The 24015-nt window shown below is 46.5% G+C and overlaps 1 protein-coding gene across 2 annotated transcripts; it reads right to left on the bottom strand.

Moving 5' to 3' along the window:
• Window positions 1–17804: 17804 nt before the first annotated feature.
• bhlhe41 (basic helix-loop-helix family, member e41) lies at window positions 17805–23209 on the bottom strand. Of its 2 annotated transcripts, none has more exons than XM_060843260.1 (6): window positions 23186–23209; window positions 22213–22297; window positions 22068–22122; window positions 21738–21845; window positions 21282–21393; window positions 17805–19820 (listed from the first exon to the last, which is right to left on the bottom strand). In XM_060843260.1, the coding sequence occupies exons 1-6, from the start codon at window positions 23187–23189 to the stop codon at window positions 18958–18960; spliced, it is 1227 nt and encodes a 408-aa protein (XP_060699243.1). In that variant the 5' UTR covers window positions 23190–23209; the 3' UTR covers window positions 17805–18957. The 2 variants fall into 2 exon arrangements, with proteins under 2 accessions (XP_060699243.1, XP_060699244.1); XM_060843261.1 differs by lacking the exon at window positions 23186–23209 and adding an exon at window positions 22420–22447.
• Window positions 23210–24015: the final 806 nt, after the last annotated feature.

A 24015-nucleotide genomic window follows, 5' to 3' on the forward strand; every position in this document is an offset into this window, starting at 1 on the left:
GATGGCCTACTCCTGCTCCCGGTTCTCATGTTCTTGTGTAACAGAGGGACCTGGGAAGATACAGACCTGTCCAAATGCTTCAGTGGGTTTCTGCACCAATAATTCTGAGAACAAATTCCAGTCTCCACCGTGGCTGACTGAGAATCTTCCTTTGAGTTTTAAGTACGACGATGTACATAAGAGATCAAAATTTAACTATGAGTTATCTGTTGGATTGGCATAAAAACCCTTCCAATACCCTACGCTCACTCGAAAGAAGCTTGCCATTCTTGTCCATTTTGGTTTAAAGCCTGACCTTTGGTAAGGAACTAATGTGGAGAAAGTGAGGTCTGCCGATGCTGGAGACCAGAGTCGAGAGTGTGGTGCTGGAAAAGCACAGCTGATCAGGCAGCATCCGAGGAGCAGGAGAATCAACACTTCAGGCATCAGCCCTTCATCAGGAATGAAGGGCATATGCTTGAAATGTCAACACTCCTGCAGCGAGTTACTGACCTCCAGCCTTCCCAAAACCTGTCTCGGCTATCTAGAAGACACAAGTCAGGAGTGTGATGGAACACTCTCCATTTGCCAGGATGGGTGCAGCCCCAACAACATGCCAGCAGCTTGACACCATCCAGGACAAAGCAGCCCACTTGATTGACACCGCATCCACAAACATTCACTCACTCCACCACCAATGCTCAGTTGCAGCAGTGTGCATTATCTTTTTTAAAATTCATTGATGGTATTAGAAATTCGCTGGCTAGGGGATCATTTATTGCCCAGAATGCACTGCAGGAATTCACCAAAAATCTTTAGACGGCCCAGTCCAATTCCTGAACCACTTCCATCTGGAAGGACAAGGACAGCAGATACATGGGAACACCAACCCCCTGCAAGTTCCCCTCCAAGCCACTCACCATCCTGCCTTGGAAATATATTGTCATTCCTTCACTGTCGCTGGGTCAGAATGTTGGAACTCTCCCTAACAGCGTTGTGGATGTATTGTATCTCCTGGACTGCACTTAGGGGTAAGAAATGTAGGACGGCCACATTAATTGATAAATTGAACAGAGGAACATAGTCGGGTCATCATGCACGTGCCAGCATGAAGTATCCAATTAAGCTGACATCCCCTTGCTTTTTCTCCTCATCCTGAAAGTTTTATCCTTTCAGATACATATGTAATTTCATTTTGGATGTTGCTGTTCAATTTTCCTGCACTATCATTCCAGTGAGTGCACCCCCGAGTGTATAAATCATCTGTCTCCTATAAGCTAATACCATAGATCAGTCAGCTTACTAACAACAGCCTGTGACCTATAATGGCAGCAGATGATTGGTATGATTCTGCTGTCTGATGGGCTGCTCTCCGTTAAAAACGCAAGGATTCAGCACATCACTGACAGCGGCCCAGCCTATCAGAGAGCAGAATAACATCAACAGCATGGTGTCTCTGTGATTGTTGCTGGAAATGTATTGCTGGAAAAGCGCAGCAGGTCAGGCAGCATCCAAGGAACAGGAGAATCGACGTTTCGGGCATGAGCCCGAATTCCTGAAGAAGGGCTCATGCCCAAGACGTCGATTCTCCTGCTCCTTGGATGCTGCCTGACCTGCTGCGCTTTACCAGCTCTGATCTCCAGCATCTGCAGACCTCACTTTCTCGTCTCTGCGATTGTTAGTCACCTCCAAGAGAAGTGAAAGCATTACATCAGAAGGAAGAGCAAAAGGAATTAAAACCAGGTGTTAAGACTTATTGCCTCTTTGCAATAACTTTCATGGACCTGTTCATGATATCATCACCATATTGGAGCATGCAAACCAGAAACCTGCCATGCACACTGCAGGTGCCCCTCCTCACAAGGGGACAGGGCTGTGGCAGGAGGAACCACACTGAGGCCTCTCCTGTCAGGACAGAGTAGAGGTGGCTATGCCTGCCCCTGAGGGAGGCTCCCCTCTGTCTGACCAAACCCTCCAAGGGCCAGGGAGGGCTGCAGCTGGAGAGCAGGCTCCCTGCTGACACACAGCAGCACAGACAGGAGAAAGAAATCCCACTGCAGGCCCTTTGATGGTGCAGGATTGCATCTACACTTCCCACTGCCTCGGGAATACAACCAACAGAATCAAAGACCCCTCCCATCCCTGTTTTACTCTCTTCCACCTTCTTCCGTTGGGCTGAAGATATAAAAGCTGGAACACACATACAAATAGGTTCAAGAACAGCTTCCTTCCCATTGGATTTCTGAATGGACCTGTCAAATTTTTAAATGTAATGTTGATCTCACTGTGCACCTTCTCTGCAGCTGTAACATTGTATTCTTCTCTCTCTTCTATGACCCTAATGTACTTTGTGTGGTATGATCCGCCCGTACTGCACACAAAACAAAACTTTTCACTTTACCCAGGTACATGTGACAGTAATAAATCAAATCAGGTGACCTTGGAAGGTAAGTGAGACCACACGCTTTTATCAGAGTCAGACATTGTACAGTCCACCTGGATGTTTGAGTCCCTGTGTAGCCTTGAATGTAACTATGGCATTTCCTCCCCATTCAATACTTTCCACTCCAGCATGATGTACAGGTGAGGTGGATTAACAGTGAATTCTCTGTGTATCCATTCCAATTGCCGCGTTGAGAATTCTTGATGTCTAGCTTCTTCACTATGTTTTGGCAAGACAGGAAGCTGAGAATGGACAAGGAAAGGTGTGGCGCTAATAAGATAAATTAGCAGCGTGCCCCTGCCTAGTGAGCAACTTGCTCCTCCACCTGTCAGATGCATAAAAGATGCAGTGACCTACTCCTGACGTCGAGAGCTCTGGCCTGATTCTGCCACCAATCTCTGCCATGCCCATAAACCACCTTGCTCAGGTCCCTGTAGGATTTTGCCCCAAAGTGTCTGTGATAGTAATGTGCATATGTATCTGCCAGGAACTGAAACAAATTCTCCTGAGATGTTTCAGTACCGTGTTCTCCCCCAGTCTATAACTATCCCTGATCTAATGCTATAAGCAGCTTCATTATCTCCACATGTCCTCTGATGCAGCAGAGACTAGGCTAGTACGTCATTGACTATAAAGCAGTTTGGGATGTCCTGGGGTCATGGAAGATGCTATATAAATGCAGGTCTCTTCTTCTAGCAAAGCACCATGGACGTATTTAAACATTCGCCAGAAATTGTGAATAGAATCTCATTCGTAATTCACACTCGGGATATGGGTCCCAGTGATAAACCTATCCATAGTTAACCCCCCAAGACCCTCTAGGAGGCTAGCAACTGTGGACCAAATCAGAAGTCACATGGCACCAGGTTACAGTCCAACAAGTTTATTTGAAATCACAAGCTTTTGGAGCGCTGCTCCTTCATCAAATGAAGTCAACTGGTGTCATGTGAATTCTGACTTTGTCCACCCCAGTCCAACACCACCATAACATTGCAGTGGGACAAGGAAGCCAGGTTCCCTTCATTTTAGGGACATGTTTGATTTTCTAATGACAATCTGATGGCTTTATGACCATTCTCACTGACACCGACTTTCTTTTATTTTCAGGTTTTGAAAAACTGAGTTTGAATTCTGAGATGGTGTGGAGGGTTGGAAACTGCATTGTCTCAGTTATTAACCTAGACTCCTGGCTTACAAATCTACCGAGATGCACTGTAGTTCTGGACGATTTGTTCCTTTGTTTTTCTGTTTTATTCCTATGATTTTGCACTTTTATTATTAAAAGACTCTGTACTTAAAAATCTATACCTAAGATGCACACCTTTGTGTCTGAGATGGTACCGTAAGTGGTGACTTGTAAACTTTCTACTGTGAGTACCTGATCAATAAAGCTCATTGCTTACTTAGCCTTTTTCAAGAGACCAAAACAGGGGGAGCAGAATTTGCTGCACTACCTTGGTTCAACATTAGGTGGCAGTAACAAGCTAAACTCTTATCATGTTTCAAAGCTCAATACTACTGGTGGAAAAAACCTGCTTTTTTTTCACACACAGGTGATACTCAAGACTAGGCTTTAATTACATTTCAATATAACTCTTCCGGATGCAAAAACATCTTCTCAATCTCAGCACTATCAGAACAGGTGGCAGGGCACGTTGATCAGACAAAAGCAAATGTGATCCTTGCCTTTAAAAATAGAAGCTGCATGTACAAAAACAGGTTATGTTAAGAAGGTTCTGCTCGACGTTCATAAAACATTTGCTAGGTCTCAGCTGGAGTATCAGATCCAGATCTGGGCATCCCACTTCAGAAAGGAAGCCAACACGTTGGTGAGGGTACAGAGAAGATTAGATATGAATACACAGGGTTCTGATCTTTGTAGATAGCTGAACTTGTACATGCACTGCACCTGTTTCAACTTGGCAAAACATGTGACAGCCCTTCTTTGATTTATTTCCCTGGGTAACGCCCAAGCAGTGTCAAACTGCCTGGTTTAAACTGCAAACAAAACTTGGCAGTTAACTGTCAGCCGTCACCTAACTAGTGGGCGGCACGATGGCACAGTGGTTAGCACTACTGCCTCACAGCGCCTGAGACCCGGGTTCAATTCCCGACTCAGGCGACAGACTGTGTGGAGTTTGCACATTCTCCCCGTGTCTGCGTAGGTTTCCTCCTGGTGCTCCGGTTTCCTCCCACAGTCCAAAGATGTGCGGGTCAGGTGAATTGGCCATGCTAAATTGCCCGTAGTGTTAGGTAATGGGGTAAATGTAGGGGTGTGGGTGGGTTGTGCTTCAGCGGGTTGGTGTGGACTTGTTGGGCCAAAGGGCCTGTTTCCACACTGTAAGTCTAAGTCTAATCTAGTGCAACCTCCATCAAAACACCTCCACCATTCAATATCCACTTGACAAGTATGTGGAGGTGCCAGTGTTGGACAGGGGTGGACAAAGTCAGAAATCACATGACACCAGGTTATAGACCAAAAGGTTTATTTGAAATTGCAAGCTTTCGATGAGTTGGTGAAGGAGCAGTGCTCCAAAAGCTTGTGATTTCAAATAAACCTGTTGGTCTTTAACCTGGTGTCATGTGACTTCTGACATGGCGGTAATCAACATTCTCATCTTGTGCAGTGCAAACATTGTTTTCCCTTTATATTTGCATTCTTGCAAATTGTCCTGATGGCTGCAAGATGACAGGCTTTGACCAAAATGTGTCTTTTGTCAACAAACAGGGCCTTAATAGGATATAATTGTTCCTCTGTGCTGGCTTTTTGACCCTCCCTGATTTTAACCATTTGGCCAGTTGTGCATAATGTTCTCGAATTCCCTCCCTGCACCTCTCCTCCTCAATTCCTTCCTGTCAGACAGCCCTTAATATCAACCCCATTGACTAAGCTTTTGGTCATCCACTTTAACGAGACTCTGTGTCATATTCCATTGGATGTTTGATTATATCGGAATTGGGTTAAGCTGTTTTGATGATTATATTACATTCAATTATATCAGAATTGGGCTAAGTTGTCTGATGATACGATGGATGAGGAACTTGGGCTGTGCAGAGAAGTGGGAGTTGTTTACCTTCAGGTTGAAGGGGCATATAACTGAGATGGTTAAGAAACATAGTGTGGAAGCAGACCATTCAGCCCATCAAGTCCACACCAACCCTCCAAAGAGCATACCACCCACACCCTAAACCTGCATTTCCTACAAGCAATACAGCCACCCTGCACATCCCTGGGCACCTTAGCATGACCTGCACAACTTTGGACTGTGGGAGGGAACTGGAGCACCTGGAGCAAACCCACGCAAACATGGGGAGAATGTGCAAAGTCCACACAGAGTCGCCCAACGGTGAAATCAAAGCCAGGTCCCTGAAATTGTGAGGCAGCAGTGCTGACCACTGAGCCACTGTGCTGCCCAGAGAAACCTGCCATTGATAGGATTGGTGGGGAGGGTGGGCTATGGTGGGGGGTTTGGGGGAGAGGTGTTGGAGTAAGCAGATTTTAAAGGAACTAAAATAAGAAGGGGAGAAGTAATCTGACATAGTCAATCGTTAGGGTTAAAAACGTATTACCCGAAAGAATGAAAACTTTCAAAAAGTAATGGTGCAATGAAATTCTAAGGTTCTAATAAAAGAGGACAGTGTGGCCAATTGAGTAGAGGAGACGCCAAGGTGCAATGGGCCGAATGGCCTCCTGTCCTGATATTCAAAAATGGATGCTTGTTGCAGTTTGATTAATTTAGCCAGAATGTCATTGTTTGTTTTATGAACGGTAAGCATTTTAATCAATGCTGATCCATCACCTTGCTTCTAAAAATGACTTAGAAACGTATATAATGCTTTGTTCTGGGTGTGCAGTAATCAGTTTCTGAATAAACAAAGAATAGATCATTATTCAAAAAGCTTTAAAAATCCATCTATTACACCCTTACACTCCTAAAATCTTCATTATCAAAAACAAAGTACTGGGGACGCTGAAAATCTATAATGAAAAGAGAACATACTGCACATGCAGGATAATGGGGATTAGAAAGTGAACTGCTCATTTGGGCAGGTGTAGAAACGATGGGCCAAATGGCCTAACAATAACAATCCTATCATTCTGTGAGACTCTGGTAAGGACTGAGTAAATCACCAGTTTGGCTCCAATTTATTCCAATCCGACAAGCTCCGTCCTTCAAGATTAAAACATTAACTCAGCCTAATCTCTTGCTTTATGCTGAACAGACATGGTTAAGTTATCAATAGTAGCTCCTTCAAAATGGACTTGCAATAACATCAGGCACAGTGGAAACTTTCAAAGAAATACTCTTCTAGAAAAAGTTGGCAGGTATGGTTGTTAGAAAATACTGTTAAACACCAACAGAATCCTTTAGTAATGCAAACATGGAAACGTTAAATATTTTAGTTGCCTGCAAGTACTGTTAAATGTATGATTCAGTGAAGGCATGAGGTAAAGCTTGAAGATTCTCTTCCGAGAGAACAGAGGTGACTTTGTCATCCACCGGCTGAAGTTCCACAAGCGAGATCTGTGTCACTTACTTCTTGGATTCAACTGGTTGAGGTTGTGAAATTTTCCATCCCTCCTGTAGACAATGTCCACACCATTGGGAAGCCTGTTCTTGGCAAAGTGAAGAACAGTGGCCGTGAAGATGGAGAATAGGGTGGAGTTGGTAAGCTCTATTTTGACCACAGAGGTTTCTGTCATGTGACCATCAGTGAGGACCATCGTTGACATCTTGTCATGGAGGTATTTGGTGAATTTCTCTGGACAGCTGCCCTTTGACGTTGCAATTTATTGTTATTCCAGTTCATTCCCAACTGACTGAGTCAAAAGCTTTGGTTCGATTGATGAAGGCTATGTGGATTGGGCAGTGTTGTTCCTCGCATTTCTCTTGGAGTTGCTGAGCAGTGAAAATTATGTCCTTGGTTCCACGGTTATGTTGGAAGCCACATTGACTTTCAGGAAGGGTGTCCTCAGGGAGAAGGTGCATAGTGAGGATTCGGGTGCTGACCATCCTGGTGATGGAGAGTACGGAGAGTTCCAACAGTCCACTCACCTCCTTCCTGGAAGACATTGGTGACGGCAGCATTCCTGAACTTGGCAGGGATTTCCACTTTGTCCCAGATTTTTCAAAGCAAGGAAGGGTCACTGGACCTGAAATATTAGCTCCGGTTTTTCTCCAGAGCTGCTGAGCTTTTCCAGCAACCACAGTTTCACTTTCCAAAGCGATGACCCATTCCCAACTCCCACAAACAGCCATTCATTGTGTGATTGGGAACGTGGTTCAAGGATCAGGTTCAGCCACTGAGCTCGGGGCTCGTCTGCCCTGCTTTTCAGTTGATTTCTTTATTTTCCATCTTGTCTTGTTTTTTCTCATCTTCCACTTTCACTGGGACTTACTGACAGTGAAGGGTTCATACGGCAATGGCAATGGCAGGTTGTCCCACTGCAGGCTCAAGGTGAAGGAGAGCAGGGCCCAGAGAAGGGGGGGAGAGAGCCCAGGGCAGGGGGGGATGGAGAGTGAGCCTAGTGCAGGGGGGGATGGAGAGTGAGCCCAGTGCAGGGGGGGACGGAGAGTGAGCCCAGTGCAGGGGGGGATGGAGAGTGAGCCTAGTGCAGGGGGGGATGGAGAGTGAGCCCAGTGCAGGGGGGGACGGAGAGTGAGCCCAGTGCAGGGGGGGGTGGAGAGTGAGCCCAGTGCAGGGGGGATGGAGAGTGAGCCCAGTGCAGGGGGGGATGGAGAGTGAGCCCAGTGCAGAGGGGGATAGAGAGTGAGCCCAGTGCAGGGGGAGGATGGAGAGTGAGCCCAGTGCAGAGGGGGATGGAGAGTGAGCCCAGTGCAGGGGGGGATGGAGAGTAAGCCCAGTGCAGAGGGGGATGGAGAGTGAGCCCAGTGCAGGGGGGGATGGAGAGTGAGCCCAGTGCAGAGGGGGATGGAGAGTGAGCCCAGTGCAGGGGGGGATGGAGAGTAAGCCCAGTGCAGGGGGAGGATGGAGAGTGAGCCCAGTGCAGGGGGGATGGAGAGTGAGCCCAGTGCAGGGGGAGGATGGAGAGTGAGCCCAGTGCAGGGGGAGGATGGAGAGTAAGCTCAGTGCGGGGGGGATGGCGAGTGAGCCCGCTGCAGGAGGGGGGGGGGGTGTGATGGAGAGTGAGCTCAGTGCAGGGGGGAGGGATAGAGAGTGAGCTCTGTGCCGGGGGGGGGGGGAATGGAGAGTGAGCCCAGTGCTGGGGAGGGGGGGGGGGAATGGAGATGGGTCCCAGTGCAAGGGGAGGATAAGCTCAGATGCCATCTTGCCAAGATAGGCCAAGCTGCAAAAGATATCGCCTGAGGATTGGCGAGTTTGTCATTGGTCGGGTCCACTGTTCCCAGCAGTGAATCATTGTCGGATGGCCATGACAGTGTTATTGAGAGGGTGGGCTGACGTTGGTGGGTCTGCTGTAGGCTGTGACAGAGCTGAATTGGCCCAGTGGTGATAGATTGTATCTGAGGATCGGTTGTAGTTGGGTTTGCTGTAGACAGAGGTGTTACAGTGGTGATTCTGAGCTGGCTCAGAACTCTAATTTTTCTCTTATTCTTAGAACTACCAAAATGTGCAGTATTGTGGCAAAGAATGAAAGTGTTTCAGTGTATCGTATTTTATTGTATTTCTCACTGTAATTACATGTAAGATCATCCATTCGATCTCAGACACGGAATTTCCAAAGTGGACAATTATACTTGTTAGGCAATGATAGCCAACGATGACTTTTCAATGATGAATTATTACAAACAGACAAGATGTGTCTTGATGCTGAACAAAATTCCTGAGTAAAGAAGTTGAAGGCATCTGGTTAGAGAATGCCTTCTGAAATGGAACAGAGACACGATGGGCCAAATGGCCTCCCATTGTAATGTTGCCCATTTTCTATCAACCACACCTTGGAGTGGTATCGCCTGCAATAAGTGGGAGATTGTCTGAAACGTCAGCACATTAAAAGATTAGATTAGATTCCCTACAGTACGAAAACAGGCCCTTCAGCCCAACAAGCCCACACTGACCCTCCAAAGAGTAACCCACACAGACCCATTTCCCTCTGACTAAGGCACCTAACATTATGGGTAATTTAGCATGGCCAATTCACCTGACCGGCACATCTTTGGACTGAGAGGGGAAACCGGAGCACCCGGAGGAAACCCACGCAGACACGGGGAGAATGTGCAAACTCCACACAGACAGTCGCCTGAGACAGGAATTGAACCCGGGTCTCTGGCGCAGTGAGGCCCCATGGTGGCTCAGTGGTTAGCACTGCTGCCTCACAGCACCAGGGTCCCAGGTTTGATTCCAGTCTCGGGTGACTGTCTGTGTGGAGTTTGCGCATTCTCCCCGTGTCTGCGTGGGTTTCCTCCGGGTGCTCCGGTTTCCTCCCACAGTCACAAAGATGTGCGGGTCAGGTGAATTGGCCATGCTAAATTGCCCGGAGTGTTAGGTAAGGGGTAAATGTAGGGGTATGGGTGGGTTGCACTTCTGCGGGTCGGTGTGGACTTGTTGGGCTGAAGGGCCTGTTTCCACACTGTAGGGAATCTAATCTAAAAGCCACCCCTCTGGATACACTGGCATGAAAACCGAGGGCTTACCCAAGAAGCTCCGCCAGTGTCGCCCCCTCATGGATATGTACCAATCAGGCTGCCCCGACTCTCCTGGTTCCCTCTCCATGTGACCTGAGGGGGTGGAGAATGAGCCCTGTGCAGGGGGAAGAGTTAGCCCAGCGCTGGGGGAGAGTGAGCCCTGTGCGGGGGGAGAGTTAGCCCAGCACTGGGGTGGAGTGAGCCCTGTGCGGGGGGGGAGAGTTAGCCCAGCACTGGGGGAGAGTGAGCCCTGTGCGGGGGGAGAGTTAGCCCAGCACTGGGGTAGAGTGAGCGCTGTGCGGGGGCGGGGGGGAAAGTTAGCGCAGCACTGTGGAAGAGTGAGCGCTGTGCAGGAGAGGAAGAGTCAACCCTGTGCAGGGGGGAGAATGAGACTAGTATGGGATGATTTGGATGAGTATGGGATGAGGGGGAGAATTAGCCCTGTCCTGGGGGGAGAGTGAGCCCTGTGCTGGGAGCAGAGTGAGTCCTGTCCTGGGGGTGGTGGGGGGGGGGGGGGGGGGGGAGTGTGAGCCCTGTCCTGGGGGTGAGAGTGAGCCCTGTGCTGGGAGCAGAGTGAGCCTAGTGCCGGAGGAGACCTGAGCATCCGGGCTGTGGCCATGCATGGCTGCTGTCACATGGCCAGTCCAAATCAGCTCCCCCACCCCCCACCACCCCCACCACCCACCACCCCCACCACCACCAAGAGGCTGGACCCAGGCAAAATGAAGTTGCTTTATGACCCATCGCAGTCACATGGCTGTTGAGCAGCATGACTCTTTGGTGTTTGAGGCTGGGCACATTGATTCATGTTTAACTCAAGTCAAGAGCCGACTCGGGCCTGCGCAAAAGAAAGGCTTTTAGTTCTGGCAAGGATTTCAGAACTGAAAAAGAAATCTCTTGCTTTCTCTCTCTCTCTCTCTCTCTCATGAACATGAACCAGCCCTCCTTCACAATGTCAATCTCCTGCTTTTGGTATACCAGAGCAATTGAAATCCTTCTTTGCAGATGGTGAGGGAGATAACAAGGTCATTCCATGGACACACTGATCAACACCTAACGGCAGAAAAACTTGCATTTTCCCAGTGTCTAGCTTACCGTCGCCTGTTAGAATTCCAGAAGGAATTGGAATGTTCCAACACAGAAACAAGATCCACAAATAATTGTGCAAATCTGGAAAGCTCCCACACAGGAGGATATCGCAGTTGGAATTTTCAGAATTGAGGTTTCAGGAATAACTAAGGGAAGACTGGAGTAGGAACGATCTAATGGAATGGCAGGTTAGGCTTGAGGGCTAAGTGATCTCCTTCTATTCTTCTGCTCTACCAGAGCCCTCAGTCCAGCTCCAGTCTTTCTCAGCTTCAGTTATTGAGTCCAATAGCCCCCGTTTTTGAGAAACCTTTTGGAAAAAGTGATGAGCACTGGTGCTGGAGAATTCCTGTTCTTGCTTTCTTTTCTTGTGTGTGATTATCTTCAATTTGGAGCATCACATGCTTGTTTTTATCCCAAAGGGCTCTTGTGGTACAGTGGTATTGTCTCTAACACTGAGCCATAAGGTCTAGGTTCAAGCCCCTCCAGCTCCAGATATATGCTATAACACCACTTGATTTGAAGCAATTTATTTCAATATTTTCAGTCGTTCAGACACATCTTACCAACATAAGTGGGATCTGACCTCTCAATCTTCTAGCCCAGTGACAGGGACACGACTGCTCTGTCACAAGATCCCCCCAAAAAAAGTGTTCTTTTATTATTCTGCCAGCTACTGGGGGCAAACAAAATTTATCGATAGAGAAATAGAGTTGTACAGCTTGGAAATAGATCCTTTGGTCTAACTCGGCCCATGCCGGTCAGATAGCCTAAATTAATCTAGTCCCATTTGCCAGCACCCGGCCCATATCCCTCCAAACCCTTCCTATTCATATACCCATCCAGATGCCTTTTAAATATTTCAATTGTACCAGCCTCCACCACTTCCTCTGGCAGCTCATTCCACACACATACCACCCTCTGTGTGTAAACGTTGCCCCTTAGGTCACTTATGTATCTTTCCCCTCTCACCTTAAACCCACTAGTTTTGGACTCCCTACCCTGGGAAAAAGACCTTGTCTATTCACCTTATCCATGCCCTTCATGATTTTATAAGCCTGTATAGGGTCACCTCTCAGCCTCTGACGCTCCAGGGAAATTAGCCCCGGCCTATTCAGCCTCTCCCTATAGTTCAAACCCTCCAACTCCGGCAACATCCTTATAAGTCTTTTCTGAACACTTTCAAGTTTAATAGCACCTTCCCTGTAGCAGGAAAAGCAGAATTGAATGCACTGTTCTTAAAGTGGCCTAATCAATGTCCTGTACAACTGCCATACTCAAAGCACTGACCAATAGAGGCAGGTATACCAAATATCTTCGTCACTACCCTGTCAACATGTGACTCCACCTTCAAAGATCTCTGCACCTGCACCCCAAGGTGTCTGTGTTCGGCAACATTCCCCAGGACCCTACCATTAAGTGTATAAGTCCTACCCTGGTTTGCCTTAGCAAAATGCAGCACCTTACAGTTATCTAAATTAAACTCTGTCTGCTCCTCCTCAGCCCATTGGCACAGCTGATCAAGATCCCGCTTCACTCTGAGATAACCTTCTTCACTCTCCACCAAATCACCAGTGTTGGTGTCCTCTGCAAACATACATTTTCTCATTTACTCGAACTGTTGCTTGTGGCGTGACAGATCTCTTCGTTTAACCATTGCTCTGATCACACAATGGAAAATCTCTTCCATCAGACTCATCTGGGCTTTCTTTGATTATAGGCAAAGCTATAATTTTCACTCCTGCCAAATCATTCCTCAGCAGTAAGTCAATACCAGCTGTACCACTTATAATTTTTTTGTTCAGGTCCAGTTCCCTCAGAGTCAGCTCTCAGAGTGAACAGGGTGCCTGACATTTCTGGGTTTTTCACCCCCACACTACTGCTTAACTGCAGTAGTTCTGTACCTCTTATATTCACATCCAAATCGTTTATCAATTACTGTTGACTACCTCAATCAACTCATGAATGAACTTACAACCCAGTTATTTTTTTGAATAGCCTAAACCTCTCTCAGCTGCATCTGATGACAGTCAATAGCAATTTCTGGAACTTTCTAAATAGCAATAACCAGGGAACAAAAGCTCCCGTCAGCCTCCTGGACTGTCACACTCTTTGCATTATAGAGACGTCACAGTCAAGTCACAGAAAGTATCTACAGACAATGTGTCTTCCCAGTTAGAGTGATACGAAAGAAAACTCATTATGTTAAAAATGGTTGTAACAATTTTTTTGTTATCTTCTAAATACAGCTTGGGTTCAGGTGAGAGGTCATCGAGGAATTTTGGTCACTGAGATGGCTCACTCTAAATGATTTTCCTGCTCCTCGGATGCTACCCAACCTGCTGTGCTTTTCCAGCACCACACTCTTGGCTCAATCTAACCCCCTGTCATGATTTGGAGATGCCGGTGTTGGACTGGGGTGGACAAAGTTAAAAATCACACAATACCAGGTTATAGTCCAACAGGTTTAATTGGAAGCACTAGCTTTCGAAGTGCTGCTCCTTCATCAGGTGGCACGTGTAGGAACCACCTGACAAAGAAACAGTGCTTCAAAAGCTAGTGTTTCCAAATAAACCTATTAGACCATAACCTTGTGTTGTTGATTTTCATCTAAACCCCTGTCATGAGACTGAATCTGCTAGTTTATTTGAACTGCCCTATGTAATCATATACGCTGAAAATGTGTTGCTGGAAAAACGCAGCAGGTCAGGCAGCATCCAAGGATTCGACGTTTCGGGCATAAGCCCTTCTTAGGAATGCCTTCCTTAAGAAGCTCTCTTCCTCCCTCTACAAGGATTTCAGTGAGTCCCTCTCTTACTGTACATGGATGCTGCCTGACCTGCTGTGCTTTTCCAGCAACACATTTTCAGCTCTGATCTCCAGCATCTGCAGACTTCACTTTCTCCCCCTATGTAATTATATAGTTTTGGACTTCTCTCTGTAGTTTTCATGTAACACCAGAAGAGAAAACAACGGCAAAGCAGTTTCACGTTTAACTAACACCTGCCTTAATCTATCTCAAAAGTCTGATTTCAAGAAAGCGTCTGTATCTTGACTGCAAAGTTAACCGATTTTAGTTTACGACTAGTGCAGTTTCCACAAGTCACAGGAGAGATCATAATGCTCCAACTAGTTGAAAGGACATTAATTTATTGGACTCTAATTCATATCAACAAATATCTTTGCTTTGAAATATTTTATAATTTAAAACTTACTTCCTTTACCTTCCTTCCTTGAATGCAGAGACGTATTGCAAACCATTCCACACTACCCCCCTCACCTCATTTTTGAATGCATTACTAACTCCTACTTTGTTTTACCCTGAAGGATTTTGCTGTGGGTGTTTTTTAAACATTGAATCTTACAGAGAATTTGGGAAAGCAGACCATTGTGATTTTGAAATAAATTAATTAAAAACCTGTTCTGTCATTGACAGATAAGAGAACAATTAAAATAATTCAATACACTTTTTTCCTCATGTCTGTGATAATTTACATATTAATGTAAATAAATCTAATTTGTTAGATTTTCAGGTAGAGCACAGAATTGTTCCATAAATCTCTGCCTTTTTATCTCATTGGTGTGAAGTAGGTAGCTGTTCAAATCTTTTTTACTCATCTTATTCTTGTTTTGCACAACGTAGGTATCAAGAAATGACCGTTTCCAACGAGACAGAATCTAACCATCATCCAATGCTATTCAATGGCATCACCACCATTGTATCCCTTATTCTCAACATCCTGAGCAGCAACTAACTGGGATCACCATATAATACAATGGCCACAACAGTGGGTCAGAGACTGGAAACTGGGTGATGAGTAACTACTTCTTGTCTTCCCAAAGCCTGTCCACCAACTACAAGGCACAAGTCAGGAGTGTGATGGAATACTCCCCACTTGCCTGATGAGTGGAGTTCCAACAACATTTCAGTGTCGTTGGTCAAAATTCTGGATCTGCCTGCTTAACAGTACTGCAGGTGCCCCATTTCACATCAACTGCAGTGGTTCAAGAAGTCAACATCTCCAGCATTATTTAGGGATTGAAAATAATTGGTGATTACAATAATTCCATTTTCCAGCTCTTGGTGCAGAGATTGGGGCAATGCAAGTGAACATCTATATATTGTTTAACTGTTACTAGAGTTTCAAATCAAATGCCCTTTCGGATAGAGGGCTAAAGAAGGAGGCCATCTGGTGTGTTCTGTGGTGGAACTGGTCCCCCTGAGAGCAGATGCGGCGGAGGCAGAGGAATTGGGAATATGCGATGGCATTTTTGCAAGAGGTAGGGTGGGAAGAGGATGAGAGGGGAAAGATATAAAAGAGACCTAAGGGGCAACTTTTTCATGCAGAGGGTGGTACATGTATGGAATGAGCTTCAAGAGAAAATGGTGGAGGTTAGTACAATTACAATATTTAAAAGGCATCTGGACGAGTGTATGAATTGGAAGGGTTTGGAGGGATATGAGCCAGTTGCTGGCAGGTGGGACTAGATTGGGTTGAGATAACTGGTCGGCACGGACGGGTTGGACTGAAGGGTCTGTTTCCGTGTTGTACATGTCTATGACTCCACACTCACACCTTCTCATTGTAAAACTTCCTCCAAAATTCTTAGCCATCTGCCTCTTAGGTCTACATTCCCTGGTTAGTGGCTCTTCTGCTAATAGTAAAAGTGCCTCCTTTGTCCCTGATAATCTCGTACACCTCAATAATATTTCTTCTTAACCTCTGCTCCTCCAAGAAAAACAATCTCAACTCATCCAATTTTTCTTCAAAGCACCGACTCTTCAGCCCAGCCATAGTCCTGGCAAGTTTCCTTTCCAGCCTCTCAAACGCAATCACATTCTTGCTATGACCACCAAACTGATATCTGTGATGGCAGGACTGTGTTTTTTCTTAGGTAAAAACAATGACTGCAGATGCTGGAAACCGGATATCTGGATTAGTGGTGCTGGAAGAGCACAGGCAGCATCCGAGGAGCAGTAAAATCGACATTGTGGGCAAAAGCCCTTCATCAGGAATAGAGGCAGAGAGCCTGAAGGGTGGAGAGATAAATGAGATGAGGGTGGGGAGAAAGTAGAATAGAGTACAATAGGTGAGTGGGGGAGGGGATGAAGGTGATAGGTCAGAGAGGAGGGTGGAATGGGTAGGTGGAAAAGAAGATAGGCAGGTCGGACAAGTCATGGGGACAGTGCTGAGCTGGAAGTTTGGAACTAGGGTGAGGTGGGGGAAGGGGAAATGAGGAAACTATTGAAGTCCACATTGATGCCCAGAGGTTGAAGTGTTCCGAGGCGGAAGATGAGGCGTTCTTCCTCCAGGCGTCGAGTGGTGAGGGAGCAGCGGTGAAGGAGGCCCAGGACCTCCATGTCCTCGTCAGAGTGGGAGGGGGAGCTGAAATGTTGGGCCACGGGGCGGCGTGGTTGATTGGTGCGGGTGTCCCAGAGATGTCCCTCTAGTGCTCTGCTAGGAGGCGCCCAGTCTCCCCAATGTAGAGGAGACCGCATCGGCAGCAATGGATACAATAAATGATATTGGTGGATGTGCAGATAAAACTTTGATGGATGTGGAAGGCTCCTTTGGGGCCTTGGATAGAGGTGAGGGAGGAGGTGTGGGCGCAGGTTTTACAATTCCTGCGGTGGCAGGGGAAGGTGCCACGATGGGACGGTGGGTTGTAGGGGGGCGTGGACCTGACCAGGTAGTCACGGTGGGAACGGTCTTTTCAGAAGGTGGAAAGGAGTGGGGGGGGAAATATATCCCTGGTGGTGGGGTCTTTTTGGAGGTGGCAGAAATGTCGGCAGATGATTTGGTTTATGCGAAGGTTGGTAGGGTGGAAGGTGAGCACCAGGGGCGTTCTGTCCTTGTTACGGTTGGAGGGGTGGGGTCTGAGGGCGGAGGTGCGGGATGTGGACGAAATGTGTTGGAGGGCATCTTTAACCACATGGGAAGGGAAATTGTGGTCTCTAAAGAAGGAGGCTATCTGATGTGTGGAGTAGTGGAACTGGTCCTCCTGGGAGCAGATACGTTATTATTTATTCTTGGGACATGGGTGCCGCTGGGTGGCCAGCATTTATTGCCTGTCCCTAGTTGCCCTTGAGAAGGTGGGGGGTAAGCTGCCTTCTTGAACCATTGCAGTACCGCTGTGGGGTGACCCACAATGCTCCAGGAGTTTGATCCAGCGACAGTGAAGGAATGGTAATATATTTCCAAGTCAGGATGATGAATGGCTTGGAGGGGAACTTGCAAGGAGTGGTGTTCCCAAGAATCTGCTGCCCTTGTCCTTCCAGATGGAAGTGGTCTTGGATTTGGAAGGTGCAGTCTGAGGATCTTTGATGAATCTCTGCAGTGCATCTTGTAGACAGTACACACTGCTGCTACTGAGCATAAGTGGTGGTGGGAGTGGGTGGTTGTGGACTGATGAATGAAGACAAAACTGCCCCTTCTAGATCCTTTAGTATCTCTCCCACCCCACCCCCCCACCTTAATTATCTTTGCAAGGAATAAAAAAAACCCACATTTTTCTGAAAGGCATAATGGGAATGAATCACAATTTTTCTTTTAAAATGCAGGCAATATTTATTATAATAACTTAAGATCGCATAAGCAATAAAGCACTAACAAGAAGTGCAAACATAATTGATCAATTCTTCATAAAATTCAGTTCGCTCAAAACATAAAATATTCAGTGGTTATCATGTTTCATTATACCCCTACAAAAATAGCATATCAGACAATATTCATCATTATTCACAAACTATTTACAGTACACAAACAAAAGCTACTTGAGGCAATATATGTATTTCACAATATTATTGAACACAGCGTGTTAGGCATTCAGCAGCAGCACTGTAACCAGGGTGAGTTGGATCATGCTCAGGCAGGAATGTCTCTCAGCTGTTACATAACCCTACAGAGCATCACCAAATCAGTTGCCTTGGCAACAACTAAAAATAGGTTTCACTGAGGCCACCGTCTCCTCAGTCTGGGTGATGAAGTTCTCAACTGTGACTTGCAATTCTCCAACAGCAGAGCACAGAAAGGGCTGTGGGAGAGAATCAGCATTAAATGAAACCAGCAACTTTCATCTCTGAGAAAGGCCAAGAGTTAATGCGTAATTCAGAGTGGGACTGAGAATGGGCAGTCAGCCTTGAATTGACAGGCACAAGGCAACGATCTCTCTAAAATCTGCACTTTTAAAAAAAGTGTGAAGATTTAATGGTTTGCATCAGAGAAATCCCCTCTGCTCACTCCGTCTTCCTATTCTAACCATAGGTAGAGGGAAACGCAGAACATGATTTTTTTTAAAGAATCTTCACTCAGATTGTGAAATCTTTAACTATAAGCGGGCATCAAACTCAAGCTAATTAAAGAGAGAGCTGTAGAAAAATATGATTTCTTTTCCCAACGTTTTCACATGTGGAAATTAACCCAAGTGCTGGAAGGTGGATGGGGTTAGTCTGCAAAGTGGCAGCCGGAAAATCACTCCGCGCAACTGACAGTTTACACCCAATTCAAAATGAGTACTTGACTCTATTGGGGAAAATGGAACTGGTACTGTTGTTTTGGCAGTATAGACTTAATGGGCCAAAAGGCCTCTTCTGTACTGTATGATTCCGTGAGACTGGCAGCTTAGAAGGGTCTGAGTTGATCTTTGACCACCTTCCGAACAGAGATTGCTAACATATGTAGCCTCAAACTGTATGTTCTGCATGGGGTTAATTTAGTTTTGGACCTCACTTGCTTCCATCTCTAGGACTCTGTGGAGAATTGCTGCCTGGTTCCACAGTTTGGTACATGGGGAGTGAAGGTGGAGGGGTGTATAGCTGGCAATGGGAATGCGGTGACTGCTTCAGGACTTGCTGTCTGGTGACCCCAGGGGCTCCAGATCTGGGCTCAAAGCTACTTCGGCCCCTCGGAGGGGTCCAGCTGCCTCAGACTCACACATGCGGAGCACCAAACCTGGGCCGGAGCCTGGGGAGGGGTCCTGGCAGAGTAGTCTGTCAGGTGCCAAGGCCGAGATGGTGGGAATGCCAGGGTAAAGAACCGGAATGGGAGCTGGGTGCCAGCACCTCTCCAGGTTAGCCCTGTCCAGGAGGGACACGTATGGAGCAGCTGCCGAGGGGTTAATGAGATAGAAGGGCACACAGAAAGGGGGTTGCTGGCCAAGTGTGGGCATCATGCCAATCCCCATCATGGGATGGGTAGCAGGCTCGTGGCCTTCCTCACAGCTGGTCACATGACCCGCCAGATCAACTTTGACCCTTTTAGCCGGCGAGTCATCGGGCTCCTGTTTAATGTCACATGTCCATGTGGAGCCGTCACACGGAGTGAACTCTTTCTCATTCTTCCCCTCGCCCCGCTCCCCTTCGCCTCCATAACCACTGTCAGTATCTGTGTCACTCCCGGTGTGCTCCACCACTTGTGTCCTCTGGATGACTGGGACGCAGTTGTCACCGGAGTGAGCCTGACCTGGTGCGGCCGCCGCCACCTGGGCACCAACTTGCCCCACACCAGAGGCCTGCCTCTCACCATTGGCTCGGAGCTGGGTGACGGCTTGGTGCAAGTGGCCAATCAGCTGGGCACACCGCTGCTCCTTTGGAGTCCAGCTTTCGAACCTGGTCAGGTGCTGCAGCACTTCCCTGGCACACGTCTGAAATCCCGAATGGAAGGCATCCAGATCCGAGTACCTGGCATCTTTCAGGGCACAGTCCCCTCAAAAAAAAACAAAGGCAATTCAAGCGCAAATCCTGACTCTGTGCAACTCTTATACAAACAGAGTTGGGAGGTCATTTTGCGGCTGTACAGGACATTGGTTAGGCCACTTTTGGAATATTGCATGCAATTTTGGTCTCCTTCCTATAGGTAGGATGTTGTAAAACTTGAAAATGGCTCAGAAAAGATTTACAAGGGTTGGAGGATTTGAGCTATAGGGAGAGGCTGAATAGGTTGGGGCTGTTTTCCCTGGAGCATCAGAAGCTTGGGGTGACCTTACTGAGGTTAAAATATCATGAGGGGCATGGATAGGATAAATAGACAAGATTTTTTCCCTAGGGGAGGAAGAGCCCAGAACTATGGAGGCATAGGTTTAGGGTGAGAGGGGAAAGATATAAATGAGACCTAAAGGGCAACTTTTTCACACAGAGAGTGGTACGTGTATGGAATGAGCTGCCAGAGGAAGTGGTCGAGGCTGGTACAATTACAGCCTTTAAAAGGCATCTGAATGGGTATATGAATAGGAAGGGTTTAGAGGGATATGGGCCAGGTGCTAGCAAATGGGACTAGGTTAGGTTAGGATATCCGGTCAGCATGGGTGAGTTGGATCAAAGGGTCTGTTTCCATGCTGTACATCTCTATGGCTCTGCTTCAAAATCATGACAAACAAATCCAGGGTCAGAAGTGAAACTATGCATTTGTCTATCCTCCTAACTGGGCATAAATCTCACATCACACTCATCACAAGTTATAAACTATGAATTTTCAATTTCCATCAAATTTAATACCAGAGACCTTTGTGGACCAAAACAAAATTTTGCTTTTGGAGAGAACGTTGACTTAAAATGGTCACAGTGTCTCCTGACCAGATCGAATCAAGCTCATGAAACCGCGGCAATCGGAGCCAAATTTAACGAAGAGTTTACCGAAGAGGCACTGGGTCTCCAATTTTTGATTTGCTTCTTTCTGGAAGTTACACCTATCGGGCGAAAGTTGCCAGATTATTCAGCTTGAACGATGATGTCAGACATGGGAATACACAAGTGAACTGTATTTCAGGAAATCAGCTTATGGGCACATCCGTGAGAAAACAAAACTGTTTCAAAACAGCAAAACCTGCAAGGCTTGCTCTCCAGCTTTCTTCCTGTTTCTTCCTCAATCTCTCCGGAAGCCAGGACCAGTGATTAAGCAAATCGGAAAAATAAAAATTACCAAGATCTCAACAATTGTACAAACAAAACTACGCTGGGGATAAGAGATTAACTGGAAAACACATGGACCCAGGTTTCAACTCCTGATAACACGAGAACTCTGAAGAGCTTTTATCATGCCTATTCTTTACTCTTCCTCATTTTTCCAACAAGGACTATTTACAAAAGGCTGCAAAGCTCTCCGGAATGTCACAAAGACAATATGAAAATGAGAAGAGTGCCTGTTTAAAACCACTGTCCTGTCACTTACCACTTTGCAAAGCAGTTATCTTCTGATGCTGTTGCTCTGTTAAAGTTGTCAATGCCTTTAAATGTTTCAGGGTTAATTCCAGTACCACAGCTTTCTCCAGATGCCCCAGAGTCTTAGGTAGAACGAGGGTGGGATGGAGGAAAGGGTCAATGTAAATTGTATTTCTTCAATTATAATTAAAAACAGTTAAAACACCAAAGTTATCAGTATTATTTGCAATCTTGGCAATTATGTCTTCAATTATACTTAAACAACAATTCAGGCAACACCAAAATTATTGATATTATTTGCAATGATGGCATTAAGTATACTCTGTAAACCTGCCGGCTCCCCGAGCTGCAGATCACAAATAGCCCCCGGGTTACAGGTGGGAATATCTGGCTCCCCACTGCTCCGGGGTTAAACTCATGCATGACTGCATTAGCCGACAGGGCACAGATTTCATTCATAGCTTACCGTCAGTTTCAGGTGCTCAGGCAGCAGGTCTTTAAGCTGCGCAATGCATTCGTTAATCCTATCCCGTCTCTTCTTCTCGATCAGTCTGTGTGGTAGTTTATAAGCCTCCTGGAAATGTGAAGGCAAGAAACACCATTTCGGAAAACACAAAAAAAAGGGGGAGTCGAAAGCAACGCTATTGCTACGCATTTTATTCACCGCATTTTAAACTGTGGCAATTTTACAGTGAAATCCGGTTCTAAGTACATTAACTAAGGGATGGATGGAAATGAGAAGTGGTGAGAAGTTTGGATAAGGTGGAGGATGAGGCGCACATCTTTGTCAGCTTACCTTTGGTCTCATTCCCCGTTTTGACTTACACACGTACATGGGGCGGTATTTTACACTGGGGAGGGAGAGAGAGAGAGAAAGCAGTTAATTCAAATACTATTATCCACAGCAATGATTGAAAACGAAAGGGAAAATGCAAACTCACCCAATAAAGTCTGCGTGTTCTAGTAACTTCCGTTCTGTTAGACAAGCAGTGGATTGCCATGGAGGTAGATCATCCTGCATTATTCCTGTACAGGGGGTGAAGGTTCCAAAAGTGCAATTAATTCACCACCCCGCCAGCACAGCCCAAGCACACAACTGATTGACAAACCCTCTACACCCGGGAATGATGCCCAGACAGAGAACAGACCTCCCAGTGCAGACCGTCTGATTTTCAGTCTCTGTGTTTCTGCCTGTCTATCTCTCTCTCTGTGTGTGTTCTGCGTCTCTCGCTCAGAGTTTTTCCCGCAAAAGAAGCGCCAACTCACGTGTGGTTACCCAGGCCAGCCCCCAACATCCCTCTCCACGTTCCCCTCACACTCCAATTAAAAAAAAACAGGAGGGAAATTGAAGGGAAACTGCGATCTTCTGTTACATAAGCCGTGGGCAGCATGCAGCGTGTGTTCAGTCTGTACCCGTGACACTGCTCCTGTCTGCCTGAATGCAGCTCTCTCTCACTCTCTGGGGGAGACTGGAGACGGTGTTTTTCTCGCGGAAAAAAATGTTATTTAACAAAATTCACATTTTGCAAAAGTGCCCTCCATTCCCCACATCACAATCATTTAATGAACAGACGTGAGCCATTTGCAAACGCGAATATTTGCTGGCGCTCCGTTTCAATTTTGTTTTATTTTATAAATATCCTTTATTCACACAAAAAAATGTTTATGTATACATCATGACAAATGCAGTTTGGTTCTGCACAGTGGCATATCAAGGAAACAAGACAAACATTGGAGTTTGACTCTGTTCAACAGAAAGACATCCCTTCACACATGCTCAGCAGGGAGTTGTTCTGGGGGAGGGGGACTTGCAAGTGCAAAGGGTCAGCTGTCTGCACAGTCGTTAACAGCTCCTGCCTCCTGCTAGCGCCCTCTCGCCAGCAAACGCTGTCAGTCTGATAGCAGAATGCTTACCCATCGTCTGTCTGCAACCGCCAATCCCCTGAACTCATCACTACAACAGAGAAACATCACAACCCGGTTCCCCGTGTTTAATTCCGTCTGACTATGACATTAGGGCAAACAGAACGTCCCTGTTCACAGCTGCCAGCAAGGTCTGCATTTTAGGTCCAACACACCCCCGCATCAGAATAGAGACGGAGCTCGACTTCAGAGCCAGAATCTCTGTCGGTCAGGACATAGTCCCATCATGTTTCCATCAGTCCACACTCTTATTTCACATCCATCCTGCTCCTACATCCAGGCCTGATTTGCATAATCAAATATTCCGTTATTTAAAGCAACACTGCCTAATGGGATGTGAAGTTTGTTGAATATATCATTTCAGTTGCATGACACTGTAATCTTTTGCTATAACTTCTGTGTCTCATGGCCCTCTCCACAGCCACCTGATGTAGCAGCAGCGCACTGAAAGCTAGTGCTTCCAAATAAACCTGTTGGACTATAACCTGGTGTTGTGTGAGTTTTAACTTTGTACACCCCAGTCCAACATCGGCTCCCGCACAATGTGATGCCCAGATCCGTTTTCTTCAACCGAGAAATTTAAATACTGAATGAGCAGTGCGTAGATACTAATTAAAATTCCAGCTCATTACTGTGTCATTTTAATGTCGGTGGAATGGTCAGTTTTAAGAATGTAATAATAATTTCTAGGAATGGACTGGGACAGCTTGTGTTAGTTCAGGGGGTGCTGGCGGCATGTTAAAGTCACTGTGTGTCACGATACCTGAGACCAGTTTCCTCCAGCGGTCCGAGGATGTGCAGGTTAGGGTGGATTGGCCGTG

This window comes from Hemiscyllium ocellatum, chromosome 23 (genome assembly GCF_020745735.1).
Source record: "Hemiscyllium ocellatum isolate sHemOce1 chromosome 23, sHemOce1.pat.X.cur, whole genome shotgun sequence".
Taxonomy (NCBI): Eukaryota; Metazoa; Chordata; class Chondrichthyes; order Orectolobiformes; family Hemiscylliidae; genus Hemiscyllium; species Hemiscyllium ocellatum.

What these genes read in the sequence shown, in the direction of transcription:
- bhlhe41 (XM_060843260.1), bottom strand. An exon ending in AACGGGGAATGAGACCAAAG is followed by an intron (nt 21,846 to 22,067) that starts GTAAGCTGACAA and finishes TCACATTTCCAG; the next exon opens with GAGGCTTATAAACTACCACA. An exon ending in CTGAGCACCTGAAACTGACG is followed by an intron (nt 21,394 to 21,737) that starts GTAAGCTATGAA and finishes GTTCTACCTAAG; the next exon opens with ACTCTGGGGCATCTGGAGAA.